At 40.6% G+C, this 27,210-nt stretch overlaps 1 protein-coding gene across 1 annotated transcript; it reads right to left on the bottom strand.

Annotated features, from left to right (window-relative positions):
* Positions 1-23,612, bottom strand: LOC139745012 (trifunctional purine biosynthetic protein adenosine-3-like). The gene is made up of 16 exons (XM_071655419.1): positions 23,468-23,612; positions 15,037-15,313; positions 13,469-13,580; positions 13,028-13,096; positions 12,000-12,125; positions 10,093-10,180; positions 8,979-9,233; positions 7,853-8,087; positions 6,817-7,021; positions 5,026-5,224; positions 4,446-4,694; positions 3,467-3,826; positions 2,492-2,605; positions 1,580-1,716; positions 473-727; positions 1-192 (listed from the first exon to the last, which is right to left on the bottom strand). The coding sequence occupies exons 1-16, from the start codon at positions 23,610-23,612 to the stop codon at positions 1-3; spliced, it is 3,018 nt and encodes a 1,005-aa protein (XP_071511520.1).
* Positions 23,613-27,210: the final 3,598 nt, after the last annotated feature.

The raw sequence follows: 27,210 nt of genomic DNA, 5'->3' as shown, positions 1-27,210 counted from the left end.
CTATAAGTCCATTTTCCAGGCAATCTTGCCATCATCCCCAAGCCTCCCCCGACCTGTGGTGATGAGCTCCAGCGCTCTGGGGTAAGCTACATGCTCTGCTGTCTTGACCCTCTCCTGTAGGGTCTTCACTGTGTCTCCCGGCAGCACAGGAACGGACTCTTGGACCAAGATGGCTCCCGCATCAACCTCTTCCTGTCGGATTGTGAAAGGATGAGAAGATTGACAGATCATTATTGTACATGAGTAGTTTTGTTGTTGCTTTTTCTTGTTGAGGTTCAGTTTCAGAATACTAAGATTATCTGAAATTCTGTGGATCAGTAATTGTAAAATTTCTCATTGCTCAATGTATTGGCTGTACTTTTGCTTGAGGTAGTTTCAACTCAAATGCTACCTGCCAACTAAGCCAAATACACAAATAATGTTTCCAAGCCTGCCATGTTAACAATCCTTGTCCCAAGATCTGACCACTCACCACCACGTAATGGACAGTGCAGCCGGTCAATCTAACGCCAGCTTCAAGCACCAGCTGATGGGCGTTCACCCCCCTGAAGGACGGGAGCAGGGAGGGGTGGATGTTGATGAGGCGGCCGTGCCAGCGGGCAACAAACTCTCTGCTAAGGATGCGCATGAAGCCGGCCAGACAGACAAACTCGATGCTGGCTGCCTCCAGGGCTGCATGCACCCTCATGTCAAAGTCCATCCTCTTCAGACCCTTGTGGCTTATCACCTGCATTGTTTTTAAACAGAGAAAAACCATGTCTCAATATGTAACTGTGTGTGGATTCAGGACTCATAATGCAACAACAAAATTAGTGGGATAAGATCAAATTGCCAGCAGATGGCATACAGCTTTAAGTCAGGGAAAAAGATATAACCATATTTACTTGGTTTGAATGGGTTCCTGTATTGTAGCTTAATCACAGCCCTAAGCAAGTAACATCATGGCATAATGTCACTGGGGTGACGAGACCTTGTATCTCAAATTTTGGTGAAAATTGCTTTTTTTGGTCAATTGTCAGATAATCTGTTAAGTGATGTCCTGTCCAAATCCTAGCTGTCTTATCCCAAAACTGAAGCCACCATAGCATGCCAATGGAAAGGTGACCCATTTGTTATAGTGCTTTGGCAGCCATGTTTTTTCGCTCTCCTGAACATTTGAAATTTTATGAGATATGAGGTTTTTTGCCCGAACAGCGATAAGTTGGTAAAGCTACTCACATCATCCCATTTCCCTCAGCCAAAATCAAAGAGAGAACAAAGCATGTACATCTTTGGAAGTGCTTCCATAGTACTGACAAAATGTTGAATGGTACAAGCCTTCCACACATTCAATGACAACCTCTTACCTATCTACTGCTGCACCAAGGGTGACATTTAACAATGCTTTCATTTCTAATCTCACTGTACATGTGAGGGCAGTCACATTAAAGTCAGGAACATCACATTTCTGCTGTAACACATCCTACGACAGCATCCTTCATGTGGGACCTCTTATCTCTAACCTTCAATTTGCTGTGGAACGATTTACAGTTTGGCACAGCGGGATCAAGTGACTCTGGCTTGCCCGCTTCTATCTCACCTGGGTGGGGATACCAGCCTTCCTGGCCCTCTCCAGCCCTAGGACGTCGGGGATGTTGGAGATGACCAGGGCAATCTCTGCTCTTGACCTTGCCTTTGGGTCTTTGGTGTGGTTGATGAGTCCTTGCAGATTGGTGCCTACCAGTCAAAAGAAAAAAAGGTTTTAGTCCAACTTATCAATGAAAGGTTTTACCACTTGAGGGAGAATCCCTCACTCACGTTCCTCTTGGGAAACATAGGGACGTACATGTAGCTAGATGTGATATGGCTCAAAGTACTAACAAATTTCAGGTGACACTGAAATGAATCCCTTGATGTGATCAGAACACAGTGCAACACTCAGGGACAGAAACTTCTTTTAGTTTTCCTCCATCCTATTTTTTTTTTTTTAATTTAATCATGGCACAGCAATGAGACACCTCCAGCACTTTATCGTTGCTGGGGTGACAAGACCTTGTATCTGCAATTTTGGTGAAAATGACTTTTTTGGATTAATGGTCAAATAATGGGTTAAGTGATGTCCTGTCTAAATCCCAACTGTCTTACTCCAAAAATGAAGCCACCACGGCATGTCAAAGGAAAGGCTATCCCATTCGCCACGGTGCCTTGGCTGCCATGTTTTTGGGCTCTCCTGAACATTTGACATTTTGTAGATACGAGGTCTTGTCGCCCCAGCGACGTTATATGACTGAAAGGACCTGATAAAGAACCTGTATTCATTCCAGCCTGTATGTTCTAGGGTCATTCATGACAATAGCAGCTGGAAATCAAATGTAAAGATACCAATGTTAACGGCATGATGTTCATTCACACGCAAACAAACAAAGAGAGATAGAAAAAAAAAGGATGAACATGCATGTACATACGTACATATTAAAGCATACATAAAAACACAAACTAACTTCTTTCCCACCTGTGCCTGAAATGAGAACTGCCACTCTAAGCTTCTTTTCAGAGTTTTTGACTGCTGACATGTAGGAGCGAGACAAGGCAGATGAAAGACCCATGATCGATACCAGAGGTCCATCTAGAAAATCCAATAAACAGAGGAGTATCGATAATAGAACACTAACTCTGGAAGATATATCTCAGACTTCTTCGAGGGTATAATGGCAAGGTTGTATTATGGGACAAAATACATTTTCATATTTCTAACCACTGGCATACACATCTGTTAATTAACCCCATGCTCAAGATTCTTTTTTTTTTTTAAACTGTGAGTACAGAGGCACATCCATACATCCTTTACTGTTCAGCAATAGTATGTGTATAAGTTGTGGAATAATAGTATAATCAACAATATATTATGACCTCACCAGGCATAGACTAGTAAATCTCTAGGAAGGTTACTCATGAGTTTTAGGTAGGCTTTGAAGTATTATGTGCTTTGGGTCAACAAGGATGACTTTTTGGATATTTTTGGCACTATTGAAAGAACAACCCCTCTGTCACCTGAAGCTGAAACTTGGAAAACAGTGTAAGTTACATTTTGTATAGTCTGTGTAAGACCAAACTGAATTCCTTTTGGTCTAATTTTAGTCACATTCATTATAAAACTAGTAGGGACATGAAAGTGTGCATAACAGTAAACACTTGCATTGATATCTTGAAATAATCATGAATAGAATGAGACTAATGGGAATGCCCAATTTCATGACAATCTGAACCTTCATAGTGATAGTCAGGTATTTGGGATTATGGTGAGTTAAATATATATATACATTTTTTTTTCAAGCTGCAAGTGTGTATTCAAATATCAAAGGTAAACTAAAAACTTTTTCCTAGCAACTTTTTGTTGGTTTAGTGATGCAGGTTCACATAGACTTCTCTTCCAAAAAATAAAGATGCCCCACAAACTGGAAAGGGGCTGTGTGAGGATGACACGAACCTCCAGACTTTGCCACCACCTCTCCTATCCTCCAGACAGTCTCTCCCATCTCCGCCACCATCCTCCTCACTTCTGCCTCGTCCTCCGGTCCTGCCACCAGGACCCCGCCCACCCCACAGTTGAAAGTGCACGCCATCTTGGCTTCCTCCACCCCTCCATGGTGGGCGATCCACCCAAAGACCTGCGGAACGCTCCAATGCGACGCATCCAGCTGGACGGCCAGGGACTGCGGCAGGATCCGGGGGATGTTCTCCACGAGGCCACCGCCCGTGATGTGAGCAAAGGCCTTGACCTTCCCAGAGCGCATGGCTGGGAGGAGAGTCTTGGCATAGATCTTTGTTGGTGTCAACAGAGCCTCCCCTACATCACCAGAGAAAATGAACACAAAATCCTTCCACTGCTGCTCTCTTCCAAGAGAGGTCAATCAATCATGCACACAATTTTAATACAAGACACTCAAAAATCTACTTTTTTTTTTCTTTTTTTCTTTTTTTAAATGAAACATCTTGTCCAATACACATGGAAAAAACACTATTATGATGCCACTCCACACCATGCTTCTTAGTCTTTTTTTGTTTAGGTCAGATTTTGATGAAACATCTACAGTTGTTACTATCTTACTATATTCATTCAAGCCAATTTGAATGTTTAGTAGAATTGCCCTTCAGCAACAATATTTATCATTATGATGTGTATTCTATTTGTTTTTCTGGTTATTAGAACCCAATTTTGAAGTTTCAGATATAGTTCTTTGCCTTGTTGACGTGAAGACTCTAACAGCAGGATAAAGCACTCTCTATCATTGTCAAAGCTAAACAATTATCAATCAAGCTCTGAGTGTTTCATGCTTTGGGAATATCAAAAGAAATACAAAAAAATATATATATATGTTCTGATACCAAGTACCTTTCTTGGAAAAAAAATTGATGAAAATATGAAGGGTAATGAGAAGGAAGAGGTACTTCTGGACATGGCGTACCTAGAGTCATTCCAGGCTGAAAAAAACAGCTGTCTCCATAGCTCATCCCCTCCTGCTCTACGAGATGCTGCACTAGGCTGCAGCCGTTGCTGTGGATACCAGATGAGTCCACACCCAGGACTGCATCACCCTCCCGGATGTCCTCCACCCGTGGCAGCATCTGGCTTCGCTCCACGGCGCCCACCGCAAAGCCTGTCAAGTCATACGCATTGGGTGGATACATCCCTGGCATCTCGGCTGTCTCTCCCCCTGTAATTGTAAGAGTCGGATGGTGAGACTGGTCTGGTTTTGGGTGTGGTTTGAGGGCTAGTATAACTCCCTTAACAACCCATCCCATGGAGATCATTGTTCATTCTAACACCAGATGTGAGTGCTCACTGTATATATGTATATGTCATCATCATGGTTGCATTGTAGTTCTTTTAACTGAATGTGATAGGATACTGAGAATTTTTGATCAACAAGCTATATTCTGCCAGTCATCGGGTGATGTTCCACAAGCTTTTTGTTTTTGGGCATATTTTTTTTTTTTTTTTGTTAGTCGATTGTAAAAGGACTGACACAGGAGCTGGCATCTCACCTAACAGGGCACAGCCAGCCCTTTTGCATCCCTCTGCGACTCCGCCCATGACATCTGCTGCCACGCCCACATCCAGCTTGCTGTAGGAGAAGTAGTCCAGGAAGAAGAGGGGCTCCGCCCCGTGGGCCAAGATGTCATTGACACACATGGCCACCAGGTCCTGGCCAATCGTCCCATGGAGATCACAAATCTGGGCTATCTATTGCATACAGTACACAAATTGGGCTCAAATCACAACTAATTCACAAAGAGTCAGATACTGTCATGTCATCCCGCTGGTCGATGAGAAACAGACAGACAGACAGACAATATTCCAATAACACTATGAAAATGTATTAAACATTGTTTTCTTGCTCTAGTGTCCCATGGTAAACAAGAGGTGTTTGATAATATGATATTACAATGTTGACGAATTAAGACCTTAGGAGTATTGCACTGTGTTTGAGCAAGGTAACTATGGCTGTATACAGTTTAACTGTAGTGATGTTTACTATGCTTTACCCAAGTGTAGTTGCTTTGTAATGCAATAAATCTGGACCAATGTTGATTAAAATTGCCTAATTATGTCATATAAACACACATTTGAATTCCTAGGATTAAAAAAACAATCTGAATTGAACTTGACCTTTAACACATTTCCTCCTCCTCAGATGAGAAATGCATAATTTGATTGTCGACATATACTTCAAGCTTAATCGCTTATGATGGTGGTCTCCTGCATTCAATTATCTCTGTTGTTTACTGAAAAATACTGTATATTTTATTTTATGTTTCTGTGTATCTACATTGCTCAATGCAATCACCTATGTGAATCTATTTATGTACTGTTATCGATTTATTTCACTGCACTTGTTATTCTTTGTCTTTGTACTTTTTGAAGTTTGCATTCAAATTGCATCTGATTGAATGCAGAAATAAAAGCAAACAAACAAACAAACAAACTTGATTTTGCCCTATACCACTGATCAGTGAAATGCTGTCATACTATGAGCTGACACTGATTCTGATACTGTAAAATGCTGAATAATGTAAAAGTTATTCTTTTCACATACAGGTATTTTCACAAACGAGGAAGTCACAGACATTTTTGCGAGATGTTTTCGCGATATGGCACCGAGGCTATCCTCACTGCACTAATGCCCGTGTGTTCACTCTGCCACTTCACTGAACATGTACTTAGTATCAAGGTTTGTTGATAAAAGAGGGATGTGCGTAACATTAGACACGCTAGCACGCACATATCCAGCCATCCATGGCCATGGTTTCGCCCTAGCTCAGAAGGGGTCAAATGCCAAGAAATGAACATGTTGACATTTTCGTGCAATTTAATGCAATCAAGATCAGGTGATGATTTTGGGTGTTGTGAAATTTGTGGCTCTATGGGGATTCACTACATCACATTCAAATTAATTCCTCGCAAAAACAAATCCCCCCCCCAAAAAAAAAAAAAAAAAACCAAAAAAAACCAAAAAACAAAACAGCTTTTACAATACATGAAATATTGCTGGAATCACTGAGGCGACTCTCACCTTTGATCCATCTACTTAATATTATGTCTTTTTTTTTAACTTACAAAAAAAATTGTAGCATAAAGCTTAATGAAAATCATAACCATTTCCTAAAAAAAAAAAAAAACTACCTGATGTACCTAGACAGACAGATGGACACAATAAAATTGAATCAACTCTTTGTATCAATGATAGAGACATATCGTTATAGAAAATAACAAAAAACTTGAACATTGCCCTCGTCAATTGATCAATAATATATCAAAACAACTTCCTCACCTACCTTTAACTTTGTCCCCACCCCATCAGTGCCTAATACCAAGATGGGGTCCTTGTAGCCTGCCGTCTGGACATCAAACAGACCCCCAAAGCCCCCCATGGCTGCATCACACCCTGCCCTGGCTGTAGCCAGGGCCTCAATGGCTGCTACTAGGGACTTGCCTGTGGTGATATCCATGCCACCGGAATTGTATGTCAGGCCTGCTAATCTGGGTGATGGACAAGGATAAAAATCAGGAAATGGTCAGAATTTGCTGCTCCTCAACATGCTAATGAAAATACAAGGCATCAGTTATCCTGTCTACATGACCATAATTTTTTAGTTATTCACGTTCATGTATCCTTATTACGTAGGCATCAGTTTAGTTTAGTTTAATTTCTTCTTTATTAAAAAATCACACCCGTCACACGGACGGCCGGCCTAAAGAGGCCTTTGAGTGATGAATATACATCAAACATAGAAAGTAATACAAAATATATAAATATATCATGTAATACATACAGACAATAACAAATGATTTAACACAACAAAAGAGAGAATATGGTATTGACTATTGAATATGACAGTATTGACAGAGGATTTGTGTCATTTGTTTTCCCCTGGTTAAATTTTAGACTTTGCAGGACAGTGTGATGTGCAGAAATGTAAATGTTGGTGATAAATCACTTCACAGAGTTACTTGCTTAAAACCTGAGCACTCGTGTCTCCTTTTTCTCTCCTCTCTCTCCAAACAAAAAAACAAAGAAAAACAACTTTTCATGCTCTGACACTTTGGAAAAGCAGAGAGGCACAAGCTTGCTTCTTCACAACTGCGATGACAGATTCTTATACTTGCATTTTTTTCTTGGAGTGAATCTTTAACCCGTTGAGGACGGTTTGATTTTTGCTACAACATGCATTTCCCATAGACACCTGCCGGAGTATACTCGGGGACTCGTCCTCAACGGGTTAAAGAAACACATATATGCGCAGTCAGACATGGAAGAATGTGGACAATATGACAGTGTAGAAGGATTTATTTAGCGAAATTCAGACACACCCATTCTGATTGAGAAAATTGCATGCTCCTTTCGCTATGTCTGTTCGGTGAAAGCATCCCTCAAACTGGACCTTCCTCGCACCCTCGTTGGCCAGGAGGGCTGCGGTCGGTAAGTCAGCTGCAGTGGCCACGACGGCCAGGACGCGGCCACCAGAGGTGACCAGCCTCCCGTCCTTGCTGGTCGTTCCCGCGTGGATGACCATTGTGTCCTGCTGGCTGGTCACTGCATCCAGTCCTTGAATGATTTGGAGGGAGAAAGAGAGAGATGGGGAGAGAGAGAGATAGAAAGTTTATAATACAAGCTCCCTGACCAATCTTGATCTCAGACACTCGTACTAGACGATGTGTCAGTAGAATGGATAAGACACACATCAAGTATATTCTGAATTTATTATCCTGTTTAATCTGTTTTCCATCATTTTATCTAAAACAACCTTTTCTGACTGTGATGAAGTTTTAGGAATTTATAATATTTTGCTTTTGGTAAGATTTTGTGCAGGTCTCCTCTGTTACTGGTTCTTCTTTTATCATTTCTGGTTGGACATGAAGTATTCCATAGTTAACTAATAATCTTTAAAAGTCATATCTTTGGTATCATTTATATGTAATTTTGAATGTGTTGATGTGTAAATTTCAATCGATGTAATGAAATTATTGCTTTTATGTCAATGTATACTTTTGTATGATGATGTACATCTGTGCAATTCGACCTTGGGTCGCCAGTCCAATTTTTAATAAAGACTTTTTCAGTTTAACTCAATTCAACAAAACTCCCAAGGTCCTTCACTCTATCTGCATAACTTTCAAGAAGGACAGATCCCTGTTTCATTAAACTTATCCTGACCATATAATTAAGAATATAAATGAATCATTCAATGTACATTGTAACAACTCCATTTCATTCCCAAAGTAAAATTGTACGCATTAAAATAGACTCCGAATACAATACACAACTAGCAAACTTACTTATATCATTCTGTACAGAAAGTTTTTAGACAGTTAGGCTTACAATTGTCTTTCAGCAGTATTCTCTGAAGAAAAAGCAAAAAGGAAGTATGGTCATAAAGTCATGAAAACATACCACAAACCAAACAGAAAGTACTTTATTCTAGACAGAATCTCTAACCTGTTATTTCGTGGCCTTTTGTGTACAACCCTGGATAACCGCCACTGGCAAGGACTATTGCCACTGCATGTCTGTTGTAATGGAAACTGGGAGGTACGCTGGGCAGGTTGCCGTCAACACACGCCTTCATGGTGGCATACAGGTCACTCCTGAGGAGGGGGAGCACGACCTGAGTTTCCGGGTCACCGAAGCGACAGTTGAACTCGAGGACACGAGGGCCATTCGAAGTTAGCATCAGACCAGCATACAGAACTCCTGAAAAGGTCGACAGTGAGGGCATTTCATTCCACAGGACCACAAAAGAATGCTGAGAATGACACTAATCATGGGTGCACGTAAAACTATCAAAATGTCACACTGTATCATGATGCAAACCTTTTTGCATTACAAGAATGTTCAAAATCAACCTTACACTGAATGTAAGTTTCTTATTTATGTTTAAGGTTAAGACTGAACAACAACTAAATTACTTACATGAAAGACCAATGACAGGGCTACCGACATTCACATATCTGAACCAGGGAGATACAAGTATGTTACATTCATCTCAAGGAACAAAATTGATTCCAAGATCAGGGAGGCTCTGAAATGCCCTTTCTCCAGACATGGAGAGAGATTATAATATTTTAGTCAGACTCTAGCAGGATGAGGGGGACTTAGCAACCCTGCAACACGTACACTACATGCTACAAGTAAACTCCTGATACGGAGGTCATCCAGTACATTGAATGTGACGCACACTTTGCTCCTCACTGCATGTATTTGTTTGTCTGTAGGCTTCATTCACAGTTGCTGCATTGAAAAAAAAAAAAGACCTATAAACCAAGAGATCCTGAAAATCCTAGTCTCTGTGTATAAGTGCATGTGTAAGCTCTTTACTGAAGGAAAGTAAGATCTTAGAAATGAATTATTTGTGGCTCCCAAAAACAAAGGACTTCAAAATTTAGCTAGCTACTTCACGGGGGAGGAAGGCACACCTACAGATATATACAAAATGTACACTACGTGCTTCATGGTGCATCATCTTTTTCTGTCAAATTTCTCCTGACCTTGTCCACTGCCTGATATTCAGATGATCCCAACATTCATGTGACACAATTCTAGCCCAACTCACCCTTGTATGGTCGTCCATCTGCTTTCATGCCATTTACTGCTCTCTGGAGGACTTCTTCATTTATCTGTTGCAAGATTTGCTTCGGGACCTGAGGGAAGAAGGTAACATGATGCATAAACGTGACAGTCTAGTTTGGCCACACAATTCTAAGAGAATGCACTGTGAACTGTAAACCCAATCCCTTCTACACCGAACATTGGGACAGCATCATTTGATGCAACACACCTCAAATTACGAAGCTGTGTAGCACAAAGTTGTTCTTAATACTGGTATAAATTGTATGTACACTAATACACATTACTATCAAAGTTGCCAGTTTAGGGATCAGAAATAACAATCCCAATGCCAATTCATCCCTGATACGATGCATTTAGCATAATCACAACAATCATGTCTTTTTTAAAATTCTTATTTAAACAACTATATCCAGCATTTTGGACAGAAAGTTAGATTGAGATCATTATAATCCACATACTCGACCTGTAATTACTTATTTTCTTATGTGGGCTAGTAATGCACAGTGCACTGGTACTGGCACTGATGTTGAGTGCTGCCTAATGCAGCTGAGTAAGCTGCACTCATATACGCTGCATAAATCACCACTACGGTGGCAGGGCATTAGTATTATACTGTTCGTTATTGTAATCAGAGAGAGAGAGAGAAAAACAGTAATTAGGTAAACTATGGAATTTATTTGATGTATCAGATATCATTTACTGTTGTGTTGAGATACTAAAAATTACTTCTATCCATTAAACCTCAGGTATGCTTATAAGAAAGAAAAAATTATGATAACAGTCAAACAAAATGGCCAATTTTTAGTTGGTACATTGGGATACCAAATACTGCATCATTTCTCAAAAATTAATGACAAATATGTATCTTAAATTCATCCTGGGTAAAGATCATACTAATACATATTTTCCTACAGCATGGATGCCTATGATGCACATGTATCAAATCAAGATTAATGAGGTTTACTAATCACAAGTAGCAGCTTGCCTACCTCAGCTTACAAAAATTTGATTAAAGTTTAATCTGTCGACGATTGTTGGCACTAGGAATTACGAGGAGCAATCCACGACTAAGCTTACAAACTGACTCTCTGAAACTGGAGAGTTTCTTCCGTTTTATAGTAAATCAGTGGCGGATCCAGAGGGGGGCGCAACCGGCGCACGCCCCCCTTTATTTTTCGTGAAAAACAAAAGAAATAAAAATGAAACAAAATGAAATGAAACCCGGAAGTGCCACCAGAAATATGAATTCCTGGATCCGCACCTGTAAATGATAGACAAATTGTCCTGCATCGACATAAATGAGCACTGAATTGATCAATCTTTTTGGTAGTAGTCATGACAAAAGAAATCATGGGCATACACTTTCAAGCAGAATATGAACCCATGACCTCCTGATCTCTGGACAGGCATCTTATCCACTTGACCACTAACTTCATCGACAGCCAAGGCTGGTTCTAATCCTTACAGCAGGCAGCAGGTACTGCAAAATTATTCAAATCGATGAACTCTTCCATCCAGTTGAGTTTTTGTTCACAATGTCATACTTTAAAAACTCCTTTGCAATTTCCATTGTCGGTCTGATTCTGCTGAAACTTAGACCATTTCCTTCAACTTTTGGTTTTAAACTAATGATTGAATGAAAAAAAAGGTGTCAAATTGCAACTTTAGGAAAAGGGGTCTGGTAGAAGGAGAACTGAGGAAAGCACCTGAGTAGAGCCCTCACATCACCAGTACACATCAGTCCTGCCACCAAACAACCAATAGTTCTGCAAGGCCGGTGTAGTATGAGTGTGTGCGTGTGGGGGGGGGGGGGGGAAGGGAGGGGTTTGAGGTAATGGGGGGGGGGAGGGGGAGGGGGAGGGGTTTGAGGTAATGGGGTAGGGTAAGTACCTGAGGGCAGGGAGAGTAGGCCCCCATACCACCAGTGTTCGGTCCCTGGTCTCCATTGTGGACCCGCTTGTAGTCCTGGGCAGGTGGCATGGGCTCAAAGTTGGTTCTATCACAGAATGCCAGCACCTGTTGTTGAGAACATTTCAAGAGCAAAACTGAATAAACAAGAATAGGGCTGGCACTGTGGACAAGGACACATACTGCAATTTATACACCCAACTTTTGGGACATCCTCTACAATCCATCACCTTGTTCAACCCTGTTTCACATATCCCAGGTTCCCAAATGGTACACAAGAGTGTCTGCATTTGTGACCTAAATTCATGTTCATTTGTGTTATGCTGCCCAGATAAAAGGCCTTGATTGTAAGAGTTTCTTCGATCAATAGTTGCTTTTTTTTCTGTATCAAAACTTTGTGTATTACTGCCTACTCTATCTTTTTTCCCAACATAGTAGTGAACTCATTTTACATTAAAAACTTGTTGGAAGATACCTAACTATCAAGGCACAGCTCACTGGATTTTTGACTTTCACTGACTCCATTTAAGTGCTCTTATAATATATTACAAAAGAGTTTGCGAGACACTGCGCAAGCTCTATTCATATCTCATGTCCAATTAATATTTTGCATCAGTTGATAGCAAAAGGCAGTTGACCGTGGAAAGGGGCATTTGAGGTTCTGGGAGAATCGCAGGAGGAACGGGTTAAAATAACACATTTGCTGAAAGAAACATTCTCCTGCAATAAGAAATAATATTTAGCAACAGACTATCCATCAAACTTTTCACGTTATTGCACTACAATAAAGCTTGAGTAGAAACAATCACATTCAAAACAAGCAGATCAAACCTAAAGAGCTTTGAAATGTCAAAATAGGTGGGTAGTGCAAAAATCATGGTGCCCTATTTCTTCTGAAGTTTACTTCCCATAATTCCACCTTTTCAGAGGTCAAAGAGTAATGAGAGACTGATGGCATCTCTGCAGGATAAGAAGGAAAAGAAGAGGAAGAAAATAAACTGCATACTCACAGAGATTTCTTCTCCTTCCAAAAGTTCCTCAATGACCACACTTTCACCAGCCATCCCAAATGCTTTGTTCTGAGCAGAGAAAAAAAAGGCATGATTTACAAGTTACATCACTGACAGCCGTGTCACGTAATTCCATACAAACTGACTACGAATTGGCAGAATTCATATTTCCTAAGCGCTGAACAATTCCTGAACAATTCATTACACCACAAAATCCTACTTTTCTCACCTAAATCACTGCTTGAATTACTGACAGTGATTCTGCCTCTGAAAATTTTTTAGAAAAAACAAAGCCAAGATTCCATTTCACCATCACTTTCTTTTAAGTCGCACTCGTGCTAAGGAATGTGAAACACTGTTGAAAGTCCTTCTTGCAACATGAAAACCTCAGGTCTTCCCATCACGCATTCTTTGCATTTTTCCTTCCTTTTAATGACCCACCTGGAGGATGTTTTTCACAGCTTCACAGGCTTCTTCCTGGCAGGTGGCTACCACAACACCCTTCCCTGCTGCCAACCCACTAGCTTTGACTACAAAGGCCTTGTAGGGTGCTCTGGAAAGAGATGGAGTAAGGAGAGATTAACAACAACAACAACAACAACAACAACAACAACAACAACAACAACAACAACAACAACAACAACAACAACAACAACAACAACAACAACAACAACAACAACAACAACAACAACAACAACAACAACAGAGGATAATAATAATGATATAGTCTTTATACCCAGAGTACCTCTTCCAGAGGGCCATTGCATATCACAGTGTTGCCACGTTGAAAGGGCTTGCTCAAATGTATCTATCTACTGTCAGTTTGTCTCTGGCTAAACATTCCATAATTCAACAGAACATGATGAAATTTTAGATCATGATCAGATCACTTTCTTCAAGGACAGATTTATTCTAAGTAAAGAGAGTCTACTATAATTATTGTGAGTCTGTATTATCAAAAGGAACATCTGTCTCACTGTTAACCCATTAAAGACTAGAAATGTCGCTACAGCGACTGGTTATACCCCCGCCAAACAACATTTCATAAGCTTTGGTCAAAACAACATTTCATAAGCTTTGGTCAAAAAACTGAGGAAGTAGTTAAATCCGCAAGATCTTTCCCTGATCTTCTGCCATTAATATGCCGTTACCACGGCAACATACTTTCGGGTACTGTCGAAAAATGCGTCTTGCACATCTACAACCAAAGGCACACATCTGTACCAAGTTTCATGGAAATTGGGCAAAAACTGAGGAAGTAGTTTGCAACACAAAATTTTCCATCATTTGGCTCATAATATGTGAGCTGTTACCATGGCAACATACTTTTTGTCACTGTCAAGAAATGTGTCATGCTGACCTATATCCTAAGACAAACATTCAATATGAATTCCATGAGAATTGGAAGAACACTGATGAAGCAGTTTTGCCATGAAGCATTTTGCCCTATATTTTACCAATAACATGCCGTTACCATGGCAACGCACTTTTTGCCACTGCGGAAATATGTGTCTTGCACATTAACATATTCAGATGAACATCTGTACCTAATTTCATAAAAACTGATCAAAAACTGTGGGAGGAGTTCGCGACGCAAGATTTGTACCCATTTTTGCCCATAATATGCCGTTACCATGGCAACATACTTTTGGGTACTGTCAAAAAATACGTCTTGCACATCTACAACCCAAGGCACACATCTGTGCCAAGTTTTATGGGAATCGGTTGAAAACTGAGGAAGTAGTTCGCGATGCAAGATTTGCAACGGACCGACCGCTCGACCGACCGCCCGACTGACCGTCCGCTGATTCCTATATACCCCCTTCAAACTTCTTTTGGCGGGGGTATAACCAGTCCTGAGTACACTTGGGCAGATGTATATGGGAAACATGTGTTATAGCAAAATCAACTCGTTGTCAACTGAGCACATTTGGCTACCAATATTATTTTATACAGCACACAAGAATTCAGACTAAGAAATGAAAGTAGAGCTGCAAAAGCAGACTCACGTGTTGATGTGTTGACAGGCCTCTTCAACTTCAGTGAAGCTTTTCCATCTCGCTGTAGGAATCTTATGCCTGTCCATGAAGCCCTTGGCAAAGACCTTACTGGACTCTATCTCTGCTGCAGCCCTTGATGGTCCGAAGCAGGCCACACCCGCCTCCCCCAAGGCATCAGCTATACCAGCAGCGAGAGGAGCCTCGGGCCCCACCACCACCAGGTCTACGCCTTGCTTCTTGCACCACTCGGCCAGGGCGGAAAAGTCGCTAACAGGCACATCGTTACCTGTGACAGAGGAATATGATGTCAGCACGGGGGATGTGCATGTACAACCTTTGTATCAAACCAGACATGTGGACATCAAAAGTACTGATCCAGTGTCAGTTAGGAAGGACACAATTACGCAAATTCACTGCAGTTCTCCATGGAACTTGATTACAATTAGGTGTGACTCACAGGCTGACCAAACATAACCTCAAATGACACAAGAGGGCGACACAATCAATGGCATGATTTCTCTTTGTCTTTATTCCCACATTAAAAACCACATAAAACCTTTATACTAAAACATTTTTTTTAAACAAAATTCTCAACAATCAGGCTATAAAACAAGAAGTCTTTGTCATTGGCAACAAATTTGAGGGGAGAAAACCTGTCAGCCAGGTGGTCACACTGGATGTTATTCAACATCCTAGCAGTTTTGCGGTTGATGCATGGATTATGTTTCCGATAGCACAGCTATACACAGTGATGCATGAAGCGTGATATGCATAGAAAGCATAAGAATATGGGGATTGTCAAATCTGAACAGAGGCTGCAGAACATATTTTTGTTTCTTTAGGGGGGGGGGGGGTCAAGGTAAAATAAATGAGCAACTTGTTGACTTGGGCCATTTTTTTTTCTCCTATTTAATTCCACCACCAAGGAAAGAGAAAAATTCTGGTTTAGGTTTAATTTGAGTATTGGAACACCAGTATGATGCCAGCTGTGAATGTTTTGCGAGATATTCAGAAACTACTCTCTATGAAATGTTAAAGAGCATAAAACTCTCTAGGGAACTGAAAGTTTATTTGATGAAAATTGGTTTTGAAATGACTGAGGGTATCTATATCCAAAAACATGGTAAGACAAAGTTGTGGCCTGTCACATTTTATTACTACAATATGTATATAGGATCGCTTCGGATATCTTACTAGAAAAATATAGACAGGTCTAGTACCACGGTACGGTAAATATCGGCACCAACAACACCATGAACACCAAGATTCGACCAAGCCCCAAGGTTCTGTTCAACAGGGCACAGAAATACATAGGTTCCTACTTGGACAGCGTTGTGGTCGAATCATGGGCGGCTTGCATGAACTCAGCCATTTCAAGACCAACTGTCATCAAATAACCTCTGAATTTCTTAAAGTAAGAATTAATCGTTAGATTCTAGAAATCTAACCGTTTAGACTCTATAATTACATGTTCTGATCATCAAGTTCATGTTCTTAGTTTCATATTTCCTCATTCATGCATGAGGTATATACAGGTTTGGTATTACCGGACAGCATGGTAATGCCGGACACGCATATTTTTGCGTACTGATGACATTCAGTACACGCGAGACTTCGTAGATTAATCTTGGACCGAAATCGCAAAAAAAAAAAATGTGACAAAAAAATATGTCTGTGAATGTTCTCAGTCATCCAGGTTAAGTATCTCATGAAATCTGGTCAACTGGACTTACTTGTAATTTAGAGTACCAGGTAGCGACGTTTCACATCCTCTCCGGGATGCTTCATCAGGCTGACTGATCTTTGGCGGCAATTGGTTGTTGACCCGTAACAGGGTCGGGGAATTTTGGAAAGCGCTGCAAGGAATCTTCCAAACTGTCGTGTTGTAGGCTCCGGCTAGTAAGTCCAGTTGACAAGATTTACTGATATAGTTCATGCGACACATAAATGTAAAATCGCAAAGAAATTCACATTTTACCTCAGATTTATAGTTGAGTGACCCGCACCTCGTCATAGTTCATATCTTTGCATGTTTAAAACACATTTCGTCACTGAAATTCTATGAAATCCTACTCACATACAGGAAAAATGCTGAAGATTCCAATAGAACCACAATGCACAAGTTCACTGATCGATACCGAAAATTTGAAGCTATCTTCCTCAAACGTGAACGATGTGAAAAGTTGTGCATTAAGGAAGGGGCCCGCAAGGCCCGCAAACTCGACACCCGCGCTCCCATAGACAAAGCACTGTAAAATTCGACTGTCAATTTTTTATAAGGTTTTATTGCGTGAACTGTTCGAAATGTTCAAGATAGACATTTTACGATATAAAAATATGAAATTTGAGCAACATTTGTAGATTTTTTCTTTGTCGTCCGCTCGATGAGATTGTGTTCGGTGATTTGTGGGATAAATTGTGATTCTGGTGTAAAGGCCAAGGACAAGGTGCGAAAGACGTTGATTATTCCATTGCGAAAATCGTGTCTGGAATTATAATGTGATTTTACACCGCGCAAAAAGACAACTTTTTTGGAGAGGGTATAAATTTATTTGATGTCTATTTTCCAAAAATCAGAGTGAATGATTTTCATAATTTTGCCAAATTTGTAATTTTCAGAACTTTGTGAATAACTCGTGCTATTTTTGGCAGAAATTTCGTCCTCTGAGTAAGGAATTCAAAGCCACGAAAAAAAGCGTACGGTGATACGATCAACTCTCGAGCTCTCCCAAGTCCTATCCTACTGACTGATTCCTAGTAGTGGTCTACAGTTGTAGTACAATTCCTACATTCTCATTTAATCTCACAAACACACCGACAGGCGACACACACACTTCCCACATCCACATAGGATCTACACTGCACACTCACAAAGTTGGAAACCTTCTGCCCCAACTAAACCAAAACTACACAATAATATACTAGTACAATTAACTTATTTATACTATAGACCTCTCTACCTAGAGCTACTTTACCTAGGCCTACAGCTGTATGCGATGCAATGGCAATGCAGAGGAGAATACACGGGCGCACGCGCGTACTGCACTGTCTAGTAGATCCCTACGGAGCAGACGCCAAAGTGTACGCGTGGGACCGTTAAAATGGAGACTGCATTAACGCCGTACAAAAACTTACTTTTTGCCTGTGTAATGGCAATGAACGTCGATAATATCCACCCTTGTAGATAAATTCACTACCGAAGCACGGGATTCGTGACCTTTCATAGCTGTCATCGCCCCAGTTAGGGAGGATACAATACATAATTTTACCGCAACCCTCCATTCATGGATTCTGAATACTCTATTGCATTGGCTCGTAGGAGGCCAAAGAGGGCGACACAACCACTAGCGCAGAAAAAAAAAAAAAAAAACCAACACAGAACTCTAATAGAGTTCTGTGAAAAAAACCTGAGTCAGTTTTTTGTATGATTGAAGTACATGTACTACTACTGGTACCATGTCAATTCAATAGTTTCAGTTCAATCAAATAGTTTATTCGTTATTTCCATCGAAAGAAAACCTAAGGGAATTGATTTTTTTAAATTATTATTTGATTGTAGGTGAATAAGTACTACTCGAGTATTTGGGGAAAAAAAAAAGAAGTATAGTGTGCGGGTGTTTTGTTTTTGGCCGCCATGAGTGTATATAAAGAATAACAGAATGTAGGAGATTATTTCACATTCATTTTGAGTGTGTATTCGATAAAATAATGAGGACATAACATAGAATATTTCGAGTTTAATAAATCATGATTATGTTTGGTTAAAGGGGAAACAATCCAGTCGAAATAACTTAGTTAGTCTGATAAGAAAGAGTAGAATATTACTAGTTCACAAGTAAACTTTTGATCGAAATCGGGTGAAAAATAATGAAGTTATGACATTTCAAAGTTTCGCTAATTTTTCTGGGAAACAGATTTTACTCTTTTTATATACTAACTTATATTTGGACTGAATTTACCCTTGAACTTGAGTTACTGTTGAAGTATAAAGTGTCGACGAGTATAATGCCATGTCTCAGTACATAACATTCAAGGCAAATCTGATTTTATGTGTTATGGTATGTATAATGAGCTATTTCAAGGAAGAGTAGGCAATGTTTGTTTGTTTTTTTTTTTATGAGGGATATGCTCATTATGTATTCAGGATAATTTTGGAGGGCGTACTTCAGACTGTTGGGGTGGCTTTTGGCAAAAAGATATTTCACAGTTACTTCTGACTGAACTGATACATGATATAACAATATAAGATGCATGGAATGCAGTGTTTTGATTGGGGACTGTTATGGTTGGGATTATGGTAAAGTCAGAGTTAACGCTCCCTACACATGAATGCGGTGTTGCGGGGAGTGGCAACTTATTTACATGAACTTAGCGCACTGCCGGAAGAGTTGTGCCCTGTGGGCATAGTTCGTAATAATAGTTCCTTTGACCCCCCCCCCCCCCCCCCCCCGACACACAAGTCAACAAGGGAATAATTCAGTTTTCTGATTTTTTTCCCCTGTGCAGTTTGTAGCTGGGTGAATGACGGAGCCAGGACTGCGGCTTTAAAGGCAGGGCCGAGGTGTTTCGTTTGGAACTGCAGGGGCTGCAGTACAGTAATGAGTTTCAATACAGTGCACCACCAACTGAAATGTGGGGTACTGTATAGCTGATAAAATGATAAGAGAGATGAAGGGTCGATTTTTCTTCTTCTCATGCTTTGCTTTTGTTCGGTTTGGAGGGACATTATTACGTGGGACATTGTATTGCTTCTTTGTCATTGGTTATATTTTGTCTGAATTTGTCACCCCCATGTAATTTATTTTGTTTTGATTTGAGAAGCAGAAAGAATATCAATACGAACGAACGACGAACATATCGGTTACTAGCATTTAAAGTGATTTAATGGAGGATGGGTTGTGCTGAGCAGTATAGGTATCAAGAAGATACAATACAGATGAAATGACTGAATATATGATATGACGATGGGATTGTGGGATGTGCTGGTTATTCATGTTTATTTCGAAGGTTTTATGTTCATTGTTATTTCATGGATTTGATGAGGGGGAATAACGGAGTTTAGAATTTGGACAAAGGTGTCTGATAATAATTGAAGGTAAGGTCATGCGTATTTTGTGTGTAGAATTTTGGTTTTAATGATAGCGGGCACTTTTTTTTTTGATATAGGCAGATGAACGGTGAGTTTGCGAGATTAGTTGTTATGTTGATTGGTGGGGTCGGGTACAGAGTGGTGAATCATGTGAGTTGGTTACAGCCATCATTCTCGTGGTAGCATCTTTCGCTTAAAGTTTCTCCATAAAGATAAATGCTGATGGCATGTTGAATTATTCTGTCAGCGTTGTTATACATTATGTCCGGGGTTTTCGGGATGGAAGTAAGAGGAAAATGATTTTGGATTGGGCTAAAGTGAAGAGAGGGAGCATAGTTGTGTTGCAAGAAACTTATAGTACACATGATATTGCGAAAAAAAGTATAGGAAAGGGAATGGAGAAAGCAAATTATATTTGGGCATGGTGATACATTAATCATCGTAGAGGAGTCTTGGTAAGCCATGACTGAATACAGACTTTTGATACAGGGAAAGATGATAACGGACGTTTTGTGCTTCTTGAAGTGGAATTATAGGGTATAAACAGTTACTGTTGTTACAGATGTTAATTTTTCAACAAGAGAAAAAAATAGTTGTCAGCAATTTCATTTTCTTCATGAATAATCATATTAGATAAGTCTTATTAGGCAGACAATTTTGAAAGACTTAATAATAGAACGATTTTAATCAGATCTACATGCGACGGTGGCGTGAGGATGATAAACTTGTGAAAACTCAAAGGGTTATAACTGTAGTTAACACGCCTTTCTCAATGGTGAAATGAACATTGGTTGGAAATATTATACTTTGATGATTGGCTCAGGAAAGAAAGACGGGGAGTTCAAATTTCTGTATATGACGTAAAATTGTTATTTTTGAAGGCGTCTCCATTAAACTTCTGACGTTCGGCAAAACATGGAAAGGAATAGGAGTTTTTTGAAGGCAAAATCAACCCATTTTTAAAGATGATAAATAGTAGGAACTACATTTTTGGAGGTAAAATAGTTACATGAAGAATTTATTTACAAAATAAATTCATAGAGTGGGTCATATTTTGGAAAGAGATCAAATAAGAAATATATAGTATTTTCAAAAATTTAAGTGTTGATAGCCAAGATATAGCAAACATAAATTGAATATAAATGAAATGTTTTTGAAAAAAATGGAAAGTGGGAATGTGGAATGTATGTAAATTTAATATTGCAGATGTTAAGGATTATAGTATCCCGTTGAACGTTTTTGGAAGTATAGGATTATTGAAAGAAGTACCATGTAGGAAAGTATACGAAAATTACCAAAATGTGCCGTCACTATGTCACGGCACATTTCGGTAACTGCACATTTTGGTAATTTACCAAAATGTGCCGATAGTGCACCTATACCTGACGGGATCAACTGTTATCAAAATGTGCTGTTAAAAGTGGATTTGCCTGCACATTTTGGACAATCTGCACATTTTGGTAACTGAACTAAAAACCCACGGATGGGCTTGAGATTATTTTCACGGTCAAGGAGTTAAGGTGATATGGTCCTGCAGTAAAGACAGGCAATATTTAGCTCACCCGAGCTGAAGGCTCGAGTAAGCTATTGCGATTGCTTTTCGGGCGGGTATGCTGTGTGACCTGCGTGCCAGGTGCGTGGGGCTGACAACTCAGTGAAGCAATTCCTCTGAAGGAATGGCAGAAGTACCACAGAATGTCATTAATTTGGCCGCATACGGGGACTGCGAAATACATGCGTGGGAGTTGCCTGCGAGGTGCTTCCGCTAAGGGCCTCCTACTGGCGTTCTGCGTATACCTCTGCGGGCAATTCCCACGACTCACCCGGAAAAAAGTTTTGGCCGTGCTGTAAACTTAGCTGCGGGTAAATCGGACTTGCGTGCGCACCTCCGGGCAAATAACGTACAGGCGAGATACGCGCTATTAATAAGGTACTGTCAGGTGCGGACCAACTGCGGAGAACTCCGGGTAGCAAATTTGCTTCCCCGCAAGTCAAACTTCCCAAGATACGGTATGACAAGGCCTTGAGCATGTTCAAAATATGTTCCGAGTGAGTTGCGGGGGTATACGCAGAACACCAGTAGGAGACCCTTACCGGCAGCACCTTGCAGACAACTCCAACGCAGGTACTTCCCAGTACCCGTAAGTCGCTCGTAACAGAAAACGGATCGGTTTCAAAGTTCTCACGCAGGTCAAACGGAATACACGCAAGTAGAAGGTAAGTAGCACGCGTCTAGCAGATAAGACACAAGTGCGAAACTCGTCAACATTCTTGTCCGCCCGCAGAATATTTTCCTGGGTACTGAAAAAACCCTACTCGCAACAAGCCCGCGTAGCTTGCCCGGAAAGGTGTGACAAGGCCTTACAGGCCGTGTCACATCTTTCCGGGCAAGCCTTGCGTGCGACTTGCGAAGAACAATTTTTATTACCCGGAGGTCCCCGTAGATGACCTGCACGTAACAGTACCTAGCACGTATCTCACCCGTAGTCGCCCGGAGGTGCGCACGCAAATCCTTTTTACCCGTAACCATGTTAAGGCCTTGTCACACCTTTCCGGGCAAGCTACGCGGGCTTGTTGCGTGTGAGGATTTTCCAGCATACCTGACAATTTCTGAGGGCAAACAAAGGATTTGGGCGAGTTGTGCATGTGTCTTACTTGCTGGATGCGTGCCACTTATGTTCTTCTTGCGGGTATTCTGTGTGACCTGCGTGCCAGGCGCGTGGGGCTAACAACTCAGAAATTCATCTGAAGGAATGGCAGTAGTCCAACAGAAATGACAGAATGTCATTATCTTAGCCGCGCTGACCGCATACGGGGACTGCGAAGTACCTGCGTGGGAGTTGCCTGCGAGGTGCTGCTCAAGACTTGCGTGCGCAGCTCCGGGCAACTACGGGCGAGATAATTTTCCTGCGTGCTGGAAAAACCTTACTCGCAACAAGCCCGCGTAGCTTGCCCGGAAAGGTGTGACACGGCCTTTAGGCTGCCGAACTCATTCGGTGGGGACAAAAACCAACTGCACTTACAATTTGTTTTTGTGATGATTGTGGAGGAGCAGAAAGTTATCAAAATGTGCCGTCAGTGTCCTGCACATTTTGGTAACTGCACATTTTGGTAATTTACCAAAATGTGCAATTTACCAAAATGTGCCGTATCAACGTTGCGTACGTACATTTCCGCACACATCTGTGTTTTTCTATTAAAAAACTACATAGAATTCTATCTCATCCGAGCCTTACTTAAACTTGCAGTCAGTTGTTCTAGGATGAACTCATCGCAAAAGTATAGGCTGGCATACATGGCATATATTATGAATACAGATTTACAGCAAAGCAAAGTACCATTGACAATTACCCATGCTGCTAATCTTGCCACAGTTGGCTGTTCCGGCATTGCCAGGGGCGACCATCACCTCGGCAACTAAGGCAGACTGAGCCAGCTTCCAAGCCAGGCAGTGCTCCCGCCCTCCACTTCCGATCACAAGGACTTTGTCGCTCATGGCGGGAGATTCACTGAGAATGGATGGTGAGATGCAAAATCTGTAATGATGTAAGTTTCTTTACTTCAAACATACAAAAGATGTTGGTAAAACCTCCAGTCACTAATGAACCACAATATATTCCATTTCTACACAGGATGGGGGTAGTGAACAGAAATTCAAAGTGCACGTCTGATACAAAAGGAAATGTATTTATATAATAAAGCTACTATTATACAAGGCTACTATACAATTTAGCCATTTACATTGTTCTTGCCAGGCCTACTCGTTTTTCTTGCTTTCTGGATTGAAAATTTTGTAAATATCCTACAAAAGTGTGTTCCAGACCGTTGAATATCGACTCTATGCAAGAACCTCCCCACTTGGAAGGGGGAAACAGCCGAATCCCACTCCCTCCATCTTTGGTCCACATCCTTATAATAGATTATGCCTACACATTGCAGACGCACACGTGGATCAAAAGGTAACAGATATAGGATTAGTACGATTTAGTCACTCCTGTTATTATCCTTACTCATTTAGTCTTACTCTTTGGATTTAAAAACAATTGATATATTATTCCACCTAAGCATGCACCACAGAACGGTGAATTTCAATTCTAGAAATACAAAAGCTAACATTCCTGCGGTCTGGTGATGCCTAATAGTGAAGATGCTTTAATACTAAGTTACATGGCGTCACTTTCAGGTGCAAGGGTATAGGTAAATCATTTCGCCAATCGTCGAATTTCGAAGTTATCATCAAAAGCAAGGGGAAATCTAAATATTGTACCTATAAGAAGACAGCAATATCTATAAATCAAAACAATCAGAAGTAAAATATAATTTACAAAGAATTAGATGTCAACGCAAAAAAAGACCCTCACATTATTAAGATATTCAAGTCCTTTTACAAACCGTAATCACTAACAAGAAAGAAAAGATGACTAATGAAAACAAAAAACAGTCGAAGTATACACACCTCTCTTATACAGCTTTGCGACAATATAGTTATCATCAGCACCAGTGCAAAAAGTGAAAGTTTTATGTTTTTTGTTTTGTTTAGTTTTGTTTTTCCGAAAGGCGGAAGAATATATAAACTTCAATCTATTCAACTTGTTACATATACGTATACGGTGTAGCAACAAAGACGCAACAAGCTAATACAAAATGCAGATACTTTCGCAGTGCATCACTCAGCGAAGAAACAACATAACGAAAAAGTAACGAAAAACTCCATCTTAAGTTTACGCAAATCGTCACACAGGCACGTACGGTGTATAGAGAGATAACGCATCAAACTGATATACAACATGTACAAATTACTTGCCGTGTGTCACTGAAGATAAATAAGAAAAAGAAACAAGAAAAAGGGAAAGAAACAGCCTTCCCAAATCTTTACTCGCGTAGGTGTATAGGGCAAGGTGTAAGATAGGCCTATAAATGAACTCATGAAACCTTGAACAACATGTACAAGTTCGTACAGCGCTTTCAGACAACGTGGTATATTCATACGACGTATGGATATGCGACATACTTTTTGATACGAGTTCACCCAGACGCAACGCCCCGATATTCGATAATCGTATGAGAGCGTTCAGACCTCGTGCTCAGTTGAACTTTCATGTGAAGCTCATAGATACATTATGTACAAGAGTTTCTACGTTGCACAGTACAAACTTTGTGCGGGACTTGCGCTTTTTGTTTAAATACTTTGAGCTGGACTCATCTGTAGTAGAGGCCCTAATTGCGCGTTGCGAATAAGCTAAGCCCCGCTTATATACGACGTACGGAAATAGAGCTTTCAGACGCACCCCCAAACAACAAACAAATAAAAATGTCGTATGGAAATAGGATAATTGAACGAAACGGTGCTCCAAACGCCGTATATTGAAATTGAATATGAATGTAATATTGAATTGAAATTGATATGAGGGCAGTCAGACGCGAAAAAAAGTCCATCCATACGTCGATACGAGAACTCTCTCGCCTTAAAGGGGTGAAATATTTGCCGCGCATCACTTCGTTGACAATGTAAAGAGAGAAAAAAGGGGAAAAAACCAACCAACCAATCTACCAACCAAACAAATTAACAGCCACTCAAATTGTTACCTGCAGTTTCGGTGTCTACTCTGGCGCGATGCGAGATTAGGTTTTATTTCTCCGCCAACAGGCGCTCACGACTAAACCAAGAATGAACCTCGATCGCCGAAAAACGCGCGAACCGGTGATCGCAAGACCTTCCAGACAATAGCGGCATTCGCACGTGGGACACAAATAGCACAAAATCCAAAATCCAGGTTCATATGTTCTTTAAAAAAAGAAAAAAAAATCACTTATTTCACAAAAATCAACAGAAAACAATTTTCTTTTATTTTTTATTCAAATGTCTTCTGATCTGCCAGATCAGACATCACAAAAGGAGGAAAAAATAAGAGCGCAGGTGTTTCATTAAGAACAGAAACCCCCCCCCAACATTTCCTACCTTACCTTAAAAAAAAAAAAGAACCTTAGCAAGTATTCGAAAAGCTAACTCCTGTGAAGAGTTGTTATAATTCATTTGAAAATTCCTAGCGCTAAATGTTCGAAAAACAAACTCATGAAGAACTAGTACAATTTACGTTAAAAATCCCTTACGTCAAAGTTTTAAAAAGAAAAATGTTCCGAAAAACACATCCACGTAGCCATTTTATTTAAAGCACTCCGGCCGTCTCGGGTCAAAGGGGTCGATGGTTTTTGCTAGAGCTGTAGGCACTAGGTCTATAGGTTAAATATAGAAAGAGTTAGGCCTATACACACTTACCATTTCTGTGTGTGGTGCTTCCCTGAGACCTGGGACGGGACAGGACGGGGCTGTGGCGCAGTGCAGTCGACGTTGTCGAAGTGAGTCAGTCTCAATCGTCCGTCTGTCTGTCGGCTGTCTTTTTACTAGTATTTGCCCTCCAAGTCAGCTTTTAATATACTGCGCGTGTGTGTATGTTTTATGGCTGTGCTGTTACCGGAACACATCGCTTTCACAGGGGGTGCGTGGCGACGGACAGCGTTACGCACGAGTGATATACCAAAGAGATTCTCTTTGGAAAATACGTACCGCCGCGCCGGTATTGGCTTGTATTACCGGCGTCAGATACTAGTACATTATTTATCGCCAGCCAAGTAAAACCACCGGGAGCGGAATACATAGTTAAACCTTGTTTTCCCATGCGATTTGGAATGTTTGGTGAAAAGTACAATCAAAATGGGATGGTGAACATAATGAAAGAATGAGTAATGAATGAGTTTGCATTATGTATTCATGAGGTGAACTGTGTATTTGAATGTTTAAACGAAATCCAGGGACCTATTTCATAAAAAGATTGAGCGCAAGATTAATTTTACACTCATTTCACTGAGTTACGCTTGATAAATCGCGACTCTTTATTAAACGGGCCCCGGCCAAGTACGTCAAGCAGAGATGTTCTGAGTTTATAAGTGTAGCAGCATTAGTGCCCATACAAAGAAATACATTGTATCTATTGAAACATGACTGTGAAAAGGAAACACGCTGATACCGAAGTATTTGTAATACTCAAGGCAACATTTTATTCATCGAATGCATTATATCTCATGATTTACTTGTC

This window comes from Diadema antillarum, unplaced genomic scaffold, assembly GCF_040938485.1.
Source record: "Diadema antillarum isolate AM-2024a unplaced genomic scaffold, OU_Dant_1.0 seq00001229_RagTag, whole genome shotgun sequence".
Taxonomy (NCBI): Eukaryota; Metazoa; Echinodermata; class Echinoidea; order Diadematoida; family Diadematidae; genus Diadema; species Diadema antillarum.
The sequence above is the reverse complement of the archived record's forward strand: the minus strand, read 5'-3'. Positions and strand labels throughout refer to the sequence as shown.

What these genes read in the sequence shown, in the direction of transcription:
- LOC139745012 (XM_071655419.1), bottom strand. Translation starts at nt 23,612, where the DNA reads ATGAGCGACAAAGTCCTTGTGATCGGAAGTGGAGGGCGGGAGCACTGC. An exon ending in GCCTGTCAACACATCAACAC is followed by an intron (nt 13,581 to 15,036) that starts GTGAGTCTGCTT and finishes ATCTCTTTCCAG; the next exon opens with AGCACCCTACAAGGCCTTTG. An exon ending in CCTACTCTCCCTGCCCTCAG is followed by an intron (nt 10,181 to 11,999) that starts GTACTTACCCTA and finishes TTCTTCCCTCAG; the next exon opens with GTCCCGAAGCAAATCTTGCA.